Source organism: Eptatretus burgeri, chromosome 3 (genome assembly GCF_056783735.1).
Source record: "Eptatretus burgeri isolate ZD-2024b chromosome 3, Ebu_testis_v1, whole genome shotgun sequence".
Taxonomy (NCBI): domain Eukaryota; kingdom Metazoa; phylum Chordata; class Myxini; order Myxiniformes; family Myxinidae; genus Eptatretus; species Eptatretus burgeri.
Genome location: NC_140963.1, coordinates 23,636,287 through 23,657,300, shown reverse-complemented (window position 1 = coordinate 23,657,300; position 21,014 = coordinate 23,636,287). Strand labels below are relative to the sequence as shown.

Genomic DNA, 21,014 nt, shown 5'->3' with positions numbered 1-21,014 from the left:
CTGGCATGATAACATTATGACCTATTTCTTTCAGTGATGTCAGTTTTAGATATAAGGGCAGTTCTTCGAGGCTTTGCTTGTTAACATTTCTACTTTACCCACAGTTTAAAAGGTCAGCAAGGCGTTTTCTGCATTTTTGTGCGCAATCTTTGCTTGTATTGACTTGCACATTAGCCCATGACTTATCAGCTTGAGCGTGCCTTGTCTCTTCGATCTGCCAAAAGAGTTGAGCTGACTTGCAACTTGGATGCGTCCTCCGTCGAAGACTAGGTGTTTTTCGTCCAGGGATGGCAAGATGTTTAATTTGTGAGCTTTTTCTCATTCGAGCTGTCCGGTCATTGATTTATTTATTTTTCTCCTGCGGACTGCAATCCTGTAGTTTGATGACTTGCTGCCCCGGTGCAATGACTGCATTGGGCACTGCATCAAGTAGCATGACGTGCTTCAAATGGGAATGGAAAGTCAACAATCCCAGATTTTCAATAAAGTTTTGAATATATATTTTTTTTCATGCAATGTCAAGACTCGCATAAGAGCGAGCACACAGAAAGTTCAATAAGGGGAGCAGGACACAATAGGGGTGGCAGAGGGAAGGAAAAAACAGTGGGGAACAAACATGAGATCTATGGAAGGGAGAGGGATGGGGTGGGGTACAGAGGGTAAACAAGATGGACACTACAGGGACTTTCAGGTCCTTACATGATGGGGACTTTCAGGAAGGAAAGCAGGAAATTTGAAGGAGGTGGGTTTGGAGTAGATTAACGGGAGTAGAAAAGATCGTGGTTTTGGATGGAGGAAGATAAGAGATGGTGAACAGCTGTTTTGAAGACCTGGAGGGAAAAGTGGGATTGAAGAGAGTGTGGGGGTTTGTTCCAAAGGTGGGGAAAAAGAGGAATGAAAAAGTGAAGGCGAGCAGAATGACACTATCTCTCAAAACTCGGCCATTGCGCGCTTGCACCCTGGATAAACATCCTGTGCATTGATTAATGTGATGTGTGAATAAAGTATCATTAAAGCGGAATGAATGAGGTGCAAATCAGTCGGTGAAGCAAAATGCTTCTTCTGTGACATGATTGAAACAAGAGCCTCATGTCACAAACTTCGTAGTTTCAACACTGAGATGCATCTTTGCAGGGGTGCTCTCCAGTTATGAGATGCTCGTTTACTTGCCAAGCTTTGTGCTGGATATCTTGTAGTACATGAGACAAAGTACAACGCTTGGTGTCTCTTGAGCATTGTGCAATGAGGCACGAGAAACAGATGACCACACTGATAAATAAGCATAGACTAGGCGACGCGCAAGCAAGGCCATTTTAAAATCCAAGATTGCAGCTGTGATAATGGTATTTTAGATTTGTTCACTTGTTGAAAATGGCTCAAGACATCCTGCTAACTTTCACACTTTTGGCAAAGTGCACCTTTTTTTTCACATCTGTTCCACAAAAAAAAATCTCCGCTGTAAACCTGCAAGTGTTTTTTTGTTTGTTTTGTTTTTTTTTCTTTACGTGCAGGAGTTCAAGGAAGGACGCAGAGCCAGCCAGACAGCTCCTCAAGTGCTCTTTAATCATCGTGACCCTCCGTTGGAGCTGAAGGACACTGATGCTGCCACTGGCGAGAACATTGGCTTCATCACTTTTGGTCAGCTCCTAAACCTTTATCGCTTGCTGTTCTATTAACCCACTTCTCCTTGCATTTTGAGCCAATCCAAAGTTTGCCAATTTCACTGGACACCATGTTGGTGGTTGTATCGAAGTAAACCTGGAATCTAAAATGGTTTCAGGTAGTGTTCCATTCAAGTGTTAGGCAAATGAAAACAAGTTAATTTTTCAAAATGCTATGTTTTATTTTTGAATCTCTGTTTTGATTGTTTGTTCTAAGATTCAGATATTGGTACAAACACCGTTTACACTTGCATAAACAACTCGCATTTAAAAAAAAAAACGAACCCTTTTCCATTAAGGCAGGGTGTCTAAATATTGGCTTGATCATTCGTGAGCAAGATGTGTAGTTTTCCAGCCACATGGCAAAAATGCAGTTTACTGTTACCTTGGTAACACTGTCAATGTATGGCTATGTTATCTTTTTGAGCCACTGGTATAAAGTTCAGGCCATTTGGTGTTCTTTCATGAAATTTATTCAAGGAACATGGTTTTTTATGATCATTATTATTACTTTCTTTCTTTATGTATTTTTTCGAGTGATTTGTACAACTTCTGGGAGTTATCTTTATTTTTTCACAATAATATCCAGTTTTCAAGTTATTCTGTACAGCTGTGCATGAGTGCATTGCAGGTACTAGTACGAGTGCATACGTGTGTGTCTTCCAACCATGTATTAAAACGAGCAAAGAACTTTATTTTACCAATGCACTTTATGCTGTATTGCATTCCCATCTAAATCCTTGCCCATACAATGCCATGGGAATACAGCTTCAAATTTTGAAAGACTGTCTTTCCAAAATGGGCATTGCACCATTGGACACTTTATTCATGTCACATTCTTCCACGACGTAATCTACATACTCCGACACAGGATACTCAAATGGCTCGATACTCCCAGCAAGCTGGTACTCATTTTGCTGACCGGCTGAGTCAATCCCACCTGGTAATAATTCAACGTCAAGGGCCGAGCAGGATTTGAACTCAGGACCCAAGGATCCCAAGCCTGCCGCCCTAACCATTAAGCCAACACCAAGCATATTACCTTTCCAACAGTAGCATTTGTATTATTCTATGACAGCAGAAACTCTTCAGAGTGAAGCATGATGGAGAATATATATATATATATATATATATATATATATATATATATATATATATATATATATATATTTCTTCTTCTTCTTCTTCTTCTTCTTCTTCTTCTTCTTCTTCTTCTTTCGGCTGCTCCCGTTAGGGGTCGCCACAGCGGATCATCCGTATGATCCGCATAGTGATTTGGCACATGTTTTACGCCGGATGCCCTTCCTGACGCAACCCTGGTCGCCTCTTACGACACAGGGATAAGGTACACCTATTTTAACCGGGGTATACACCGGCCCAGTATACTGGGACTCATTTCGCCGACCTCGGAAGGATGACAGGCTGAGTCAACCCCTGGTGTATTAACTCAGTGGCCCAACGGGGCTTGAACTCAGGACCTTTTGGATCCCAAGCCACTGCTCTAACCAGTGCGCCAACACCAGGCTAATATATATATATATATATATATATATATATATATATATATATATATATATATATATATATATATATATATATATATATATATATATATATATATATATATATATATATATATATATATATATATATATATATATTGTTGTAGATTTTCACCCGTTTGGCGTGCGGGTGACCGCCTTTATCTCAATTGCGGCCGCGCACGCCCACCAAACGAGCAATCTAGTCGCAGCTTTCGGATCAACGCTGAAACCCAGCTATGGGTGTGAACCACACCATAAACCAGCCAACTCTTGTGTCCACGCGCTACAGGGTCGATCGCCGAATTGTCGATGTACCTAATTATTCGCGCAGGCAGAAATGCTGGGGATTTACACCTCAACGCTAAATGTGTGGAGATGCTGGTGAGGAGATGTTGGCGGTTGTGGCGAAGGTGGTGAGGAGATGTTGGCGGTTGTGGCGAAGGTGGTGAGGAGATGTTGTTTAAAATAAAGATAGGAAAGAATAACACTACCTCAAAGGTTCACAGCCCGGCATACGAATAAAGCCCGTTATACATCGGTGGGGAAATCTAACCTGGACACACACTTATCGACATAACTGATCTTTGGGAACCTGAACGGTGATCTGTGAATTTCCACAACCGTAACTATATATATATATATATATATATATATATATATATATATATATATATATATATATATATATATATATATATATATATATATATATATATATATATATATGTGTGTGTGTGTGTACACCAAGCCTGATGTTGGCTTAGTAGTTAGGATGGTGGCTTGGGATCCCAGGGTCCTGAGTTCAAGCCCTGTTGGCTGCTGAATTAACACCAGGGGGTTGACTCAGCCTGTCATCCTTCCGAGGTTGGCGAAATGAGTGCCAGTGTACTGGTCCCGGTGTATGCCCCAGTTAGAATAGGTGTACCATATCCCTGTGTTTTGTAAGAGGCGACCAGGGTTGGCGTCAGGAAGGGCATCCGGCCATAAAACATTGCCTCAAGAAAAAGCCAAACCCCTGCACAGCAGCGAAAAATGGTTGTAAAAACGGTCATTTTTTTTTTTTTATGTGTGTACACACACACATACACACTCACACATGCTATAGGATAAAAGAATGGAAATAAACTTTGTACTATCAAGTAAGTCATTCATCCCTATCATTTCCTGTGTGGAACATCATTTTATTGTAATACAAGCAGTGCTGTGGCTAGCTGTCCCTGTCAATGCAGTTTGGATTGAGGCCATGCATCCTCCATGCGATCAATTTACATCCGCTTGATTCTCCTCTTCTTCTTTTTCCTCTGCATCTCGACACATTTAGTGGCTTTCAGCCTTGTTTTGGGCAAATTTCAATAAAAATTGAAAAAAGACCTTCCACGAGCCTCGATGATGTAAAAATATTATAATGAAACGTTTCCAATGGACAATATTTATCCAAGTTCCAAGCAGATCCGTGACTTGGTCGATGTTTGCCAAAATTACCGAGCCGGATCTGAACCAAGTTTTTACTTCCGAGTCCCAACACTGCAGTGACATCGTATTGTAATTTTGCGATCACTGATGACTTGTCCATTCAAAGTTAGAAATGGGGTGACAAACTCATTTTATTTGTCCATTGTCTGGTAATGTCCCTGTAATTCATATGAAAGGGCACTGAAAAATCGCTATTTTTGTAATAACACTCAGCTCATTTTCATCTGTTAGTTTTAGATTTAAACGTCCTAAAAAATCACCAAGTTTTAAGAACAGTGATATTTTGAGAGTTGAAAATGTGAATTTTGCTAATCCCAGATTCGTTCATTTTTCGCTCAAAAGCATCTTGTTAGTCTATCCCCTGTGCAGAGGGAGATGGGGGGGGGGGGGGTTGCAGTCACTTGTCAGTCTGTCCAGGCCAGAACTTTTTATCCATTTGAGCTTTTGTCATCAAATTTCCAACAAACCTTTATTATGAGAATGTGGACAACACTAGTTAATAAATTTTACCTTTTATAATAATTAATTAATTTATTCATTTCAGCTGTTGTTTTTATTCAGTTTAGTTTGAGTACTAAGCGGACGCTGGACGGGCTTTGCATTTTAGGATACTTTCTAGTTATTGTTTGAAGGGTTTACTTGTGTCAGGGACTTTTATTTAGTCGTCCTTTATTTGTACTCTCCCACAGTTTTGTTTCCCCGCCACACAAATGCCAAAGCTCGAGACAATACGATCAACCTCATCCACTCATTTCGTGACTACCTGCATTATCATATCAAGTGCTCCAAGGTAAGTTGGCTGTGAATGGTCATGATTTCGATTTTGTATAAAATTGATTAGATTAATTTGTGTGCAACTTTGCGACCAGTGTTTTGGGCTTCGGTGACAATTGATTACTTGATTGTTTGCTGCTCATTCAATTATTAACTTGGATCATAAAAAAAACACGTTTTTATATGCAAGGGTCTGGGCTCGTGGAGGAACTAAAACAACACAGCCACACAATTACAAACCACCAGAGGATATGAGGAGAGGCAGACTGGAAATGCATAATGAAAGGATCGGTGTGTGTAGAAAAGATTGTGGTTGTGCATCGGTGAACACATGAGGTTGTGATCAGCAGTGCATTTGAAAGACTGAAGTGAGGAGGATGAGACAGCGGATATAGGGAGATTATTCCACGATCTACTTGGGGAAGACAGGTTTGAGAGGGCAGGAGGAATAAGACCAGATGTAAACTTGTATTTATTTTATGATTATGGTGCAATTATTGAAAAGCATTTTCTAAACCAAACTTCCTGAGGTTTTTTTTTCTTTTCTTTTCCAGTGTGTTGCACCTCTTGGAAGAGTTTGTTCACAAATCCAATCCAAAATGTGAATATCCATGATCCAATGTTTTTTGCAGAATAATTTTGATTTGAACTTTGGTCCCTTTATTTGATCCACATTACTTCTGCAATTACACGAGAAGTCGATTATGGAGTGAGAAAAATATGGATTGTGGCATTCTAATTTGTGTGACCATCTTGAAGCTGCCTTCGTTCTGGATTTGAGCTGCATTCATCCACAGCTTGATGGAACACTGCTTTTTCCTCTGGGCTGGCACCTTGCTCAGCATCACCCGGTTAAAACCAAGGCCTTAAAGATCATTGGAATCTCCCATGATGAAACCGAATCTATGGGCCTATCCCTTTCACATCACAGACAGGTCGGTGGTCTCTCTGTCTTACTTCCGCATCCTTTCTCATCTTCACATCTTGCACCATCTGTTCTATCTTTGCTCTGCGCCCACTCCCCAGGTTTCTGCAAGGTGCACAAGGTCTTCCAACATTCCCCTTGTGAAACTTCCACAATCATGGATTACTCCACTTATTTGTTCTTCTTTTCTCCCGCTTGTGGAATCGACTTCCACATCCTCTTCAATCTCATTCCCCCCTCTGGGTTTTCAAGACAGCTGTTCACCACCATCTGAGATCATCCCCCATCCTGAACCATGAGCTTTTCTACCCCCTTTAACTCTCCTCAAGCCCACTTATTTCCAATTTCTTGTTTTCCTTCCTGAGAGTTTGCTTCTGTGGTCATCTTGTTCACACCCTGTTTCCTCCCCTACTTTCCTCCACATTGCTATTATTTTCTAGTCTTCGTTCATTCTTCCTCACATCCTTTATCTTCAATCTCTTTCTCTCTATTTCTCTCTATTTCTCTCTATTTCTCTCTATTTCTCTCTATTTCTCTCTATTTCTCTCTATTTCTCTCTATTTCTCTCTTTCTCTCTATATATCTCTATTTCTCTCTATATCTCTATTTCTCTCTGTATATCTCTTTTTCCCCATGTGTATCTATATTTCTCTCTTTCTCTCTCTATTTCTCTCTTTCTCTCTCTATATCTCTATTTCTCTCTTTCTCTCTCTTTATCTCTATATCTCTCTTTCTCTCTTTCTCTCTTTCTCTCTCTATATCTCTATTACTCTCTCTCTATCTCTATATCTCTATTTCTCTCTTTCTCTCTCTATATCTCTATTTCTCTCTTTCTCTCTCTTTATCTCTATATCTCTCTTTCTCTCTTTCTCTCTCTCTCTCTCTATATAGCTATTACTCTCTCCCTTTCATTATATTTCTATTTCTCTCTATATATCTCTATTTCTATTTCTATATCTCTATTTCTCTCTCTATATCTCTATTTCTCTCTTTCTCTCTCTTTCTCTCTCTTTCTCTCTCTATATCTCTATTTCTCTCTTTCTCTCTCTATATCTCTATTTCTCTCTCTTTCTCTCTCTATATATCTATATCTCTATATCTCTCTTTCTCTCTTTCTCTCTCTATATCTCTATTTCTCTCTCTCTCTCTCTCTCTCTCTCTCTTTCTCTCTCTCTCTCTCTCTCTCTCTCTCTCTCTCTCTCTCTCTCTCTCTCTCTCTCTCTCTCTCTCTCTCTCTCTCTCTCTCTCTCTCTCTCTCTCTCTCTCTCTCTCTCTCTCTCTCTCTCTCTCTCTCTCTCTCTCTCTCTCTCTCTCTCTCTCTCTCTCTCTCTCTCTCTCTCGCTCTCTCTCTCTCTCTCTCTCTCTCACTCTCACTCTCACTCTCACTCTCTCTCTCTCTCTCTCTATCTCTATCTCTATCTCTATCTCTATCTCTATCTCTATCTCTATCTCTATCTCTATCTCTATCTCTATCTCTATCTCTATCTCTATCTCTATCTCTATCTCTATCTCTATCTCTATCTCTATCTCTATCTCTATCTCTATCTCTATCTCTATCTCTATCTCTATCTCTATCTCTATCTCTATCTCTATCTCTATCTCTATCTCTATCTCTATCTCTATCTCTATCTCTATCTCTATCTCTATCTCTATCTCTATCTCTATCTCTATCTCTATCTCTATCTCTATCTCTATCTCTCTCTGTCTCTTTTGTCCCTCAACCCTGCTGTTGTCTTTTTCCCTCCTCCTCCTTTGCTGGTCATTCCGTTCTGTGTTCTAGCACCTCCATGATCCTCGACTGTATATTGTGGTTGTGTAATAGTGACACCAACATTTTGTAATCGCTTTCTCCTGTGACTCTCATGACTTATACACAGGCGTACATCCACACCCGCATGCGTGCCAAGACCTCCGATTTCTTGAAGGTGCTGAATCGTGCTCGTCCCGATGCTGACAAGAAGGAAATTAAAACTATCTCGTGAGTAATTTTTATTTGGGGCTAAAAGGTCCATTTTAAGAGGCTTTGACCCAAGCTTGCACATTTATGATGCTATCTATTATTGAAGATTGGTCCTGTAGCTCGTTGAGATCATACATTGCCTTCAGAAAGTATTCACACCCCTTGACGTTTTTCACATTTTGTTGTTATAGCCTGAATTTTAAATGGATTCAATTTATTTTTTTACTTTGTAAAAACTGTACTTTGTAGAAGCACCTTCAGCAGTGATTACAGCTTTGAGTCTTCTTGGGTATGTCTGTATCAGCTTTGCACATCTGGATTTGGAGATTTTCTCCCATTCTTTCTTGCAGATTTGTTCAACCTCTGTTAAGTTAGATGGGGAGCATCAATGAACATCAATCTTCATGCCTTTCCACAGATTCTCAATATGATTCAAGTCTGGGCTTTGGCTAGGCCATTCGTGTTCTTGTTCTGAAGCCATTCCAGTGTTGCTTTGGCTATATGCTTGGGGTCATTGTCCTGTTGGAACATATATCTGCACCGCAGTCTGAGGACTTTTGCACTCTGAAGCTGGCTCTTCTCAAGGATTTGTCTGTGTTTGGCTCCATTTCATTGTTCCCTCTCGCCTTGCAAGTCTCCCAGTCCCTGTCACTGAAAAGCATCCCCATGGCATGATGCTGCCACCACCATGCTTCACGATATGGATGGTGTTAGATGGGTCATTAGCTGTGCTTGGTTTCCACCAGACGTCGCGCTTTGCATTCGGGCCAAAACGGTTCAATTTTTTAACTCGTCAGACCACAGAATCTTTTGCGTCATGCGCTCACAGTCTCCCACAACCCTTTTTGCAAACTCCAGGCATGCTGTCATGTGCGGCCTTTTTCTCAGGAGTGGCGTCCGTCTAGCCACTCTCCCATAAAGCCTAGATTTCTGAAGTGCTGCAGAGACTGGTGTCCTTCTTGCACGTTTTCCCATCTCGGCCAAGGAACTCTGTAGTTCTGCAGAGTAGTCATTGGGTTCTTGGTCACCTACCTGACCAATATCCTTCTTTCCCGGTTGCTAAATTTGGTCGGACTCCAGTTCTAGGAAGAGTCTGGGTAGAGCCATACTCTTTCCATTTCCATTGATGGAACGCACTGTTCTTAGGAAGTCGGAACACTCTAAAAGTTTTATAGCCTTCTCCAGATCTATGCCTCCTCACAATTCTATCTCGGAGTTCTACAGACAGTTCCTTGGACTTAATAGTGTAGTTTCTGCTCTGATATGCACTGTCAATTGTAGGACCTTGATATAGAAAGGTGTGCTTCTTTCTAAATCATGTCCAATCAATTGAATTGGCCACAAGTGGACTCTAATCAAGTTGTCGAGACATCTCAAGGATGATCAAAGGAAATTGGATGCATATGAGCTCAATTTGCATGTCATAGCAAAGGGGTTGAATACTTATTGACGCAAGACATTTAAACTTTTTAGTACCTCTGCCCAACGAAGGTGGAAGGAGGTTATGTTTTCACCCCTGTCTGTCTGTTTGTGTATTTGCTTGTGTGCAGGATATCTCAAAAAGTTGTGGACTGATTTGGATGAAATTTGGTGGGCAGGTTCGGTGTGTGACAAGGACAGGTTGTGGTGAAGATCCGTATCTGGATACTTGAATTTTTTAAGGGATTCTTCACCATTGACAGGGCTAAAACGATATACAGTACAATATCTCAAAAAGTTTTGGACAGATTTGGATGAAACTCGGTGGACAGGTTAGGTGTGCGACAAAGACGAATTGTTTCGATTTTGGTGAAGATCCGGATACGAGAATTTTTTAATATCCAAAGTGATTCTTCACCATTAAGAGATGGGGCCAAAAACGGTGTATAAAAACATGATATTTTCAAAAAAATGATTGGGCCCGAGATGTTGTACTGGATCGGGCATTCCGTGGCGGAGGTACATGCTCTTCCGAGTGCCCGACTCGTTTTGAATTAATTTGTAAAAAATAAAAATAAAAAAATTCTAAAAAGATGTTTTCACTTTGTCATTATATTATATGGGGTATTTGTGTTGATTGGTTAATAAAATTATATATTTAATACATTTTTAATTCAGGCTGTAACAACAAAATGTGAAAAAGTCAAGGAGTGTGAATACTTTCTGAAGTTGCTGTATATAGACTCAGTCTTCATCAGAAAAGGTGGAGATCTTTATTGCTTTTCATTAATTTTTGAATGAGAACATTTCTGTTGTGTAATTATGTTCCGGTGCCTTTCTGCAGGGTGCTGGTTTAGTGTCATTTAGTAAAATGTTGGTGGAAGTAAAATAAGTTTGAGTGACTTTATGAAAAAGGTGTTGGGATGTTGAGAGGGAGACAACTGTTCGCAAGCAAATATTAGTCTTTCTAAAAACAACATAAATGATTATAACTGCCATGGTTTTTCATTAACCAGTGGAATAAGCATTAAAAAGTAGTGCTTGACTTGAATATATATATATATATATATATATATATATATATATATATATGTATATATATATATATGTATATATATATATATATATATATATATATATATATATATATATATGTTTTCCACTTTTGCATTGCCTCTTGGCTCCTGCCTTATATCAAATCTATCTTTATTCACTATCACATTTCATCCTGGCAGTCTCGGCCTTGCCCTTGAGCCAATCATGTCATCAAAACAAATTGCTTGCATATAAGGCGCAAGTATGTTCAAGAAAGCTGTCAGACTAACAAAAAACTGAGCATGCACGCTCTCCCTCCTCCTGAGTGTGAGACTCAGTCGATGTTTATTTTTGTCCCCCACCCCTCCGACAAGGTCAGAGACTGGGGACATTAAAATGAGCTCCGTCCGACCGACGGATCATCCGTGCATGAACCTTTGTGTACGCGATATTTCAAAAACCGTTGAACATTTAGCTTTCATATTATTCCTCATGACATGTCTATTTCTCGTGACGTGGTCTCAACCTGATGAGACAACAGCTGTGATTGGCTGAATTCTGTTGCCATGGCAAACATTTCGGTAACTTGGCTTGTGGATGTGATATTTCAAAAACCGTTCAATATTTAGCTTTCATATTACACCGATCTCCCAAAAGGGAGGGGACCTGGAGTATCAACTCCTTGTGTAACCAACAATTGATGGATACAAGGCTCCAAAAGTACGTCAAGAACAGGTGGAAGTTTTTAGAATTGCAATTACTAAATCTTGGAAGCTTTGGTGTATTTTGCAATTCATCCAGGCCTGCTTGCAAGCTCACCAAGTACCCTTTCACACGACTCGGGTTAATAGGTTCTCTTCCTCTTGTGTTGTGTGCCAGTTTGTGCATGGCCTGTCTGTGTTGTTCGAGTGCATGTTTAATCGTACATTTTTGGGGCGGGGTGGGGGGGTGGGGGTTTCTTCTCAAGCCTTTTGCAATTGTGAGCTTCCTTGAGCATGCTTTCATGGTCTCTCCTTTCTAGCCTTATACACAAGCAGCATGTAATATTACAGGTTGTGTTGTTCTCTACTGTTGAGGTTGAGGCAGGTTCAGGAGTAGTGAGTGTCAAGTATCAGGGAGAGATGGATTATCCAACTGAAGAATTCCTTTGAGGACTACAGGTAGTTTGACCTGGTATCAAGATATTTTTTGTTTCAATTTGGCTTGAAGGAAATATATAATTTTACATCAATTGAGTTCCCTTCAAACAATCAGTAATGCACTTTGTTTTGCATTGTATTGATTGTGGAATGTAAGTTGCATTAAATGTTGCGACAGCTAAATTGCTGTGCTGGAGATATCACGATAAAGCAGACGTGAATATTCAAGATGCCCGGATCCTTTAATCCGGTTATTTGTTTATCTATTTATTTTCATTGAACGAAACTTTATTTTTCATGACTCTCACAATGAAATCATTCTTAGGTATCGGAATGTGAAAGTATTTGTATTCGTTGTTTTTCTGATTTTTGAAGTTGTTCAGAAAATACTTTCAAGCTATCTCAAAGGCACTGCATACCTTCTCATGATTTGTGTCAACCATCAGCACGTATTTATCTGTGTGCTCGCTCGCATCCCCTTTTCTTTGATTTCTATACAATTCCATACCACTGGGCTAATTGCCCCAGAATTTATTGTACCACATTATTTTCACACGACTAAGATCAACGTCACGATGAAAAAAAACAACTTTCAATGACGCCATTTGGCCCAACATTGCCGTAGTACACTCCCATGTTAATTTTTGCTCCAGCTTTCAACGGTGATCTTCTTGATGTTTTACCAAAGTCGAAGTAACCCCATTATGATCAGGTGACCTAACTTGCAATATATACAGTATATATATGTATGTATATGTATGTATATGTATGTATGTGTATGTATATGTATGTATGTGTATGTATATATATATATATATATATATATATATATATATATATATATATATATATATATATATATATGTATGTTCTTGTCTCATGCCCCCATTGCTGTGCATTATGCGTTCGCTCTCATACAAGCCTTGATAAAGGTATACAAAAAAAAACAAAAAAACTTTTTACCATTGCAATTGGAAGTTCTTCCTTTATGAGGATCACTTTGTGCTTCATTGAGGAACTTGTAAAATGTCAGTTATGCGTCCCATGCAACACGGAGTGGTGTGGTGTGTTCCCCCCCTCCTCCCCCCTTTAGATGCTGCTGGGTTGTACGTTTGTGCCCCGTCACATCCATTGCCATGCAAATATAACCAAGTGTTGTCTGCTATATAAACACTGTGCCTGTGGTCATACAAGCAGCCAAAGGGTTCTTTGCTGAGGCAGTCAGAATTTGGTGTGGGTGGGTGTGTGTTTGTATGTGATCTCATACATAGCATTTCCCAATAGATAGAGTTGCTTCTGATAACGCGTCTCCATGAGGCTTCGAGGAGAAATCCTTGCCGATGCCTCTTCCCCCTGACCTCTCCATCCACAGTGAGGGCAAGGTGCCACTGTACCACTCTTCCTTGAAAAATCAATTCTCCCCAGCTGTAACCAAGCCTTTACAATTAGTTACCTCCCTGCCCTTCTCGCCAAATAAAACAGCATAAAGCAACCAAGAAAAGCCATACAGGCTAAGCCATATGTATAATATTTTTCACATTTGAAATTTTGTTTCTATTATTTTTAAAAAAAAATTAAAACTTTTTTTTGATGAGGCTTACTTGCACTGCCCACCAACTAATACTAGCAGACGGCTCCATAGTTCCAGGTGTGGAAATACGAGGGTCAACTGACAAGTTCTGTCATCCAACTTGTAATTTTTTCAGTAAAAGCTCTTGGTGTGGCTGGTCACACATGTTTAAAACAAACACGTATATTGTCTCAATGCTTCCTAATATGTCTGGTATAAATATTAAGTTTCCCCACACTATTAGTTTCTTGTTTTTTTGTATAGAATTGAGGCTCATGGAGGAGCTCGCACTCAATGGATCAGAACGTAACAGGACAAAAGGAACGGCGGGGGGGGGGGGCACCAGCAGCGGAGTTGAAGGACAAGATAGTGGTACACTTGTAGAAGGTGATGATGTTTAGTCTGACCCTCGTGTACAAATGGTGCATATTGTCATCCATACGTTTCCCCCTCACCTCTGATATGTCCTGCTTCTTTTCTTTGACTATTTGATGATGATGATGATGATTATGACTGATCCTTTATGACTAATCATTATATATACAAGGGGACATCAAAAGGTAAAGGGAATTTTCTTCTTAAAATTTATTCAGAAAATTCCCCATACGTTTTGATTTAACCTCATAATTCAAGAAGTTTGTTTGTTTGCCTTCTATGCATTCCTAAACCACTGGATAGAATGACCTGAAAACAGTTCGTTTTACTCGCAGGGAGCAGGGGGTGGGGGAAGGTGTCTTCATACAGCATCATCTGTGGAAGCTGATGCTACAAGTCATAAATCGTAAAATTGGAGGAAATGACACATTCTGAAGGACAGGTCCTTTGCTCGTCCCTTAAAATTTCCTCTCTCTGGGCCATTACATAATACAGTAACCCCTTAAATATCGCACGGGTTATGCTCCTGAAAAGTGTCGCGATATCCAAAGCCACGACAGTTAAAACCAAGGGCCGATGGTAAAAAGGGGGTTATGTTCCTGGACTTGGAGAAAGTGTGGAGGAATGTGGGTGGCAGCCAAAAATAAACATATCAGATTGAAATAAACACGTGAAAGAGATATAAATCGGCTTTATGATGTCTTCTGCTGCAATTAAGTTGATTAAACGTGGCTCCTCCCTCTGTAATGTCTGAAGTCCCCACCATACCTATTAATTTCTTAAATCGTTTACATTTGCAATCTATCCATGAGTTACTTTGATAAGTAGTTTTGCAGCTCCCTCAGCAAGCCAGGGCCTCCTTCCTCCACCATTTCAGGACACACACACACACACACACACACACACACACACACACACACACACACACACACACACACACACGTTCATCACTCTTCTCTCCCTTTTTGCACTCGATTCACTTTTATCCATTACTTTATGCTTGGGTGCCATTGTTAACATTGCGCGAGAAACGCTTTGAGGAAACTTGCGGAAACGCTTGCCACACTTTTACAGATATTCTGCAGAATTGACTAATTTATTATTAACGGTGTCTGAGAAAATACGAAAGGCTTGTGGTGTGAGATGACCGCACACATAGATGCAAACAATGCCTCACAACTCTGCGAGAAAAAAAACAAATCGCTAACGATTGAAAATTAAGCACCAACACAACTGAATAGGTATGCAGAGAAGTTGTCCACAAATGGTCGAGTCTGCGATGTCTCACCTCGTGATATTTAACGGTTTACTGGATCTTCCTTTGAAAGCCTTGTGTTGACCGGCTTAAGATCTTCGGGTCTTGAGTTTGAGCCCCTGTCGTGACGTTAAACACCACCAGGTGGGTCGACTCAGCCTGTCATCCTTCTGAGGTCGGCAAAACGAGTACCAGCTTACTGTAAACAGGGCACTGCATCAGCAGCACAGTGATGCAACCAGCAGCTTAATTATCTTGCTTTGAAACAGCCATCTGTTAGTCAAAATAAAAATAAAACGTTTAACGTGCACAGAATTGCACGTGTCTGTTTTCTTGTGCGAACTAGTTTCCCATCCTGAAATATTAGTCTTGGAGAGCGTTTTCTTACTCTTGTGTGTATGCGTAAGAATCCATTGGACCCTGATTAATGTTCCCATCGAGGATTGTGTGATGCAGTCATGTGAGGGTCTTCCATGGCATTCTCGTAAATGCAAACCTGGGTGATTTGTATTTCAAACCTTGTGTGAGTACTTGTATTTCCAGATTGTTTAATGTCACATTCGTTCAATGAATGCTCCAAAGTACAATGTTGTCAATCAATACTGCAATCTTGTCAAAGATATAGATGGTCGTCCAAATTGTACACATGCGGGCATATCTCACAACTGGAAAGGGATGGGGATCGTATATCGACAAACAAAACAATTGGTGTCTCAATTACACCTTGGCAAAACTAAGTTCCGTTGACTTTTATTCATTGAAATGAATTGTGGGTATTATGAAGTTTATTTGAATAATTTCTGATGCCATCTTCTTCTTTGGAATAATCTCTTTCTTTCACTCTTGCACTTTGTTTCCCTGCAGGGGGAAGACGTTTGCTTCACGCTAATATGTTTTTCTGACCTCCATCGTGCTGAATGCTGCAGACGCAAAGAGCGAGCTTCAAGGGCAAAGCGTATTTTGAATTATCTTTTTTAATTATTTTTATTCTACAAATACAGTTTCCCATTAACAGCATTGCTTAACAAGCTCTTTCTACAGGAGGATTGCTGTCGTGATTGGCACTTGGATAAGTAATTGTCAACAATTTCATCTAATTTGCGCTAAACCTCTCGTCTCAGAAAATGCCCTTCCATCATATGTGTTGCCCGTTCTTGTTTATCACTCGAGTTGACAAAAAATGAAAATGTAACTAATAAACTTTCATGTGATTATGCAATAAATCCGTTTTCTGTATTTAAATGTCCCGTGTTGATAATTATTTTCGTCGTGAATCTGCAACTGAAAGCTCGAGTCTTCGACTTCAACTTGCAGTTTGACAGAATTTATTTATTTTCCTCAAGTGGGCATAGCCCATGACAAGCTACCACATAGCCCATGACAAGCTACCATATATCCCACGCCAAGCTACCACATAGCCCATGACAAGCTACCACATAGCCCATGACAAGCTACCACATAGCACCTGACAAACTACCACATAGCCCATGACAAACTACCACATAGCCCATGACAAACTACCACATAGCACCTGACAAGCTACCACATAGCCCATGACAAACTACCACATAGCCCATGACAAACTACCACATAGCCCATGACAAACTACCACATAGCCCATGACAAGCTACCACATAGCCCATGACAAGCTACCACATAGCCCATGACAAACTACCACATAGCACCTGACAAGCTACCACATAGCCCATGACAAGCTACCACATAGCCCATGACAAACTACCACATAGCCCATGACAAACTACCACATAGCCCATGACAAACTACCACATAGCCCACGACAAGCTACCACATAGCTCACGACAAACCACCACATAGCCCATGACAAACTACCACATAGCCCACGACAAGCTACCACATAGCTCACGACAAACCACCACACAGCCCACGGCCAGCCACCACACAGCCCACGGCCAGCCACCACACAGCCCACGGCCAGCCACCACACAGCCCACGGCAAGCCACCACACAGCCCACGGCAAGCCACCACACAGCCCACGGCAAGCCACCACACAGCCCACGGCAAGCCACCACACAGCCCACGGCAAGCCACCACACAGCCCACGGCAAGCCACCACACAGCCCACGGCAAGCCACCACACAGGCCACGGCAAGCCACCACACAGGCCACGGCAAGCCACCACACAGGCCACGGCACGCCACCACACAGGCCACGGCAAGCCACCACACAGGCCACGGCACGCCACCACACAGGCCACGGCAAGCCACCACACAGGCCACGGCAAGCCACCACACAGCCCACGCCAAGCCAGCTCACAGCCCCCGCCAAGCCACCACACAGCCCACACCAAGCCGCGACACACCCCACGCCAAGCCACCACACAGCCCACGCCAAGCCACCACACAGCCCACGCCAAGCCACCACACAGCCCCCGCCAAGCCACCACACAGCCCATGCCAAGCCACCACACAGCCCACGCCAAGCCACCACACAGCCCACGCCAAGCCACCACACAGCCCACGCCAAGCCCCCACACAGCCCACGCCAAGCCACCACACAGCCCACGCCAAGCCACCACACAGCCCACGCCAAGCCACCACACAGCCCATGCCAAGCCACCACACAGCCCACGCCAAGCCACCACACAGCCCACGCCAAGCCACCACACAGCCCACGCCCAGCCACCACACAGCCCACGCCCAGCCACCACACAGCCCACGCCCAGCCACCACACAGCCCACGCCCAGCCACCACACAGCCCACGCCCAGCCACCACACAGCCCACGCCCAGCCACCACACAGCCCACGCCCAGCCACCACACAGCCCACGGCCAGCCACCACACAGCCCACGCCAAGCCACCACACAGCCCACGGCAAGCCACCACATAGCAGTTGGGTAGTTTTGCTGGCACTGTCAATACTCAAGGACTGCTTGGTCCATTATAATTGGGTCGTTTATTTTGCAAGAATTGAAGGTACTGGTACGTTCCCGAAAAAAAAAAAAAATAATTCAAACCGCGAGCAACAAACAACAACCACGCAGGCCTTTTCTTCGCTCTCGCGTGCCCGTACGTGCGTGGCCCGAAAGTTCGCATATTATTCGCAGTTACGATTATTCACAATTTACTTTTAATGCCCAAATATTCAATTAGCACCAACGTATTTTGCCTCTTCGCAATGTCGTGGCAAGGAAAAACAAAAAGAGAAGAGAAGAGAGAAAAAAAATTACTTCCTGGTTCGGAGCATACCAGCTCACTCTGATGTTACTGAAATTTATGCACCGTCTAATATGAAAACGCTCATAACTTGGAGCATTGTGTTTATCTATAAATGCGCATAAGAAATGGAGAAATTATTAGAATACACGAAGACATGACGATCCAGAAGCCCGTACGTTGTAACCCGTAATGGGGAACGCGGCTGAGCTTCCCTTCCCCATCGGCCACGCCCACGCAACAACGTGTCTTGTCATTGGTTTGGTAAATAAATGGCCATAACTTGGGAGGCACTTGTCTGATTAATATCAAACCTTGAAAAGGCACATCCGCAGGTCCCCAGCAAAATACCTGGCAAGTTTCAATTCGATCGGACCAGTGGGTGTCGAGAAACAGCGGTCGCAGACACACACACACACACACACACACACACACACACACACACACACACACACACACACACACACACACACACACACACATTGCTGGAATTATAGATAGATAAACAATTTTTGGATGTTTAAACTTTGATCCCACGTAACACGACATTTTGTGCTGTGAAACTTCATCCGTTTGCTAAGGATTTCTTTGTGGTGACTTACCTGGGTGGGAGCGAGGAATTTTAATTGGAAACAAACTGGAAAATTGATGATTGTCCTTTTGCCTCACCAGTCATGAATTTACTCAACATTTGCCTTCACCTTTTTTTTCTTTTTTTCAAATTTTAATTAAAGTTCCAGTTCAAATATTTGGTTTTGTATAATTTGAGCTTGGTGGAACGCTTCTGTGTTTTCTCAGTTCTTCGTTGCAATCGCTGTTCACTGAAATATTGCTTGAAATGAAGAATTTAAGAATGAGTTTGCTGGTAAATTGGAATAAGATCAACCATCGAAGAGTCTGTCTATTGTGCAAAAACCGATCCCAGGCAAAAACGCTACAGTTATAACTACAACAGTACATGAGAGTAATACTCTCATACATCTATTATAGTTGGTAACAGGTCCTACAACAGTCGTCTGCAGAGAATTACTACAAGAAAGGATATAGCTCATGACAAGCTACCAGATACACTCCATGGCCAAAAGTATGTGGACACCTCATCCAACATCTCATTCCAAAATCATGGGCATTAATATGGAGTTGGTCCCCCCTTTGCTGCGATAACAGCCTCCACTCTTCTGGGAAGGCTTTCCACTAGATGTTGGAACATTGCTGTGGGGATTTGCTTCCATTCAGCCACAAGAGCATTAGTGAGGTCAGGCACTGATGTTGGGCAATGACATCTGGCTCGTGGTCGGCGTTCCAATTCATCCCAAAGGTGATCGATGGGGTTGAGGTCAGGGCTTTGTGTAGGTCAATCAAGTTCTTCCACACCGATCTCAACAAACCATTTCTATATGGACCTCGCTTTGTGCACAGGGGCATTGTCATGCTGAAACAGGAAAAGGCCTTCCCCAAACTGTTGCCACAAAGTTGGAAGCACAGAATCATCCAGAATGTCATTTATGCTGCAGTGTTAAGATTTCCCTTCAATGGAACTAAGGGGGCAAGACCCAACCATGAAAAACAGCCCCAGACCATTATCCCTCCTCCAGAAAACTTTTCAGTTAGCACTATGCATTTGGGCAGGTAGCGTTCTCCTAGCATCCGCGAAAGCCAAATTTGGCCATCAGACTGCCAGATGGTGAAGCGTGATTCATCACTCCAGAGAAAGTGTTTCCACTGCTGCAGAGTCCAATGGTGGTGAGCTTTACACCACTCCAGCCAACGCTTGGCATTGCACATGGTGATCTTAGGCTTGTGTGCGGCTGCTCGGTCATGGAAACCCATTTCTTGGAGCTCTCGACGAACAGTGCTTGTGCTGACGTTGCTTCCAGAGGCAACGTCAGTTTGGAACTCAGTCGTGAGTGTTGCAACCGACGAGAGACGATTTTTCCACGCGACGCGCTTCAGCACCTGGCGGTCCCGTTCTGTGAGCTTGTGTGGCCTACCACTTCATGGCTGAGCTGTTGTTGCTCCTCGATGTTTCCACTTCACAATAACGGCACTTACATTCCCCCAGTGACTGCAGCTCTAACAGGGCAGAAATTTGATGAACTGACTTGGAAGCGTGGCATCCTATGGCGGTGCCATGTTGAAAGTCATTGAGCTCTTCAGTATGGCCTATTCTACTGCCAGTGGTTGTCTATGCAGATTGCGTGGCTGTGTGCTTGATTTTATACACCTGTCAGCAATGGGTGTGGCTGAAAATAGCCGAATCCACTACTTAGAAGGGGTGTCTGCATACTTTTGGCCATGTATTGTATCATGGGCTATTTTTGCCTGGAATGTTTCAACTGTTGTGATGTAAAGACATCATAATATTTGAAATCCAACTTCTTGTCAGTCATCGAAGTGTGTGTGTGTGTGTGTGTGTGTGTGTGTGTGTGTGTGTGTGTGTGTGTGTGTGTGTGTGTGTGTGTGTGTGTACATACATACATACATGCACACATACATACACACACACACACATAAATGGTGTGGTGATGTGTGTGTGTGTGTGTGTGTGTGTGTGTGTGTGTGTGTGTGTGTGTGTGTGTGTGTGTGTGTGTGTGTGTGTGTGTGTGTGTGTGTGTGTGTGTGTGTGAAAAATGGATGTGTGTGTGTCTGGATGGATGATGGATGACATAAGAAAATGTGTGTGTAAGT

General features: G+C 42.2%; 1 protein-coding gene across 2 annotated transcripts in view; it reads left to right on the top strand.

Annotated features, from left to right (window-relative positions):
- ARPC2 (actin related protein 2/3 complex subunit 2) overlaps positions 1–16,366 on the top strand; it is an 89,775-nt gene extending 73,409 nt beyond the window's left edge. For both annotated transcript variants that reach the window (XM_085872704.1, XM_085872705.1), the window contains exons 7-10: positions 1,512–1,638; positions 5,368–5,468; positions 8,255–8,355; positions 15,995–16,366. In XM_085872704.1, the coding sequence (XP_085728830.1) occupies positions 1,512–1,638; positions 5,368–5,468; positions 8,255–8,355; positions 15,995–16,019 (354 nt within the window). In that variant the 3' untranslated portion in view covers positions 16,020–16,366. The remainder of the gene's footprint in view (positions 1–1,511; positions 1,639–5,367; positions 5,469–8,254; positions 8,356–15,994) is intronic.
- Positions 16,367–21,014: the final 4,648 nt, after the last annotated feature.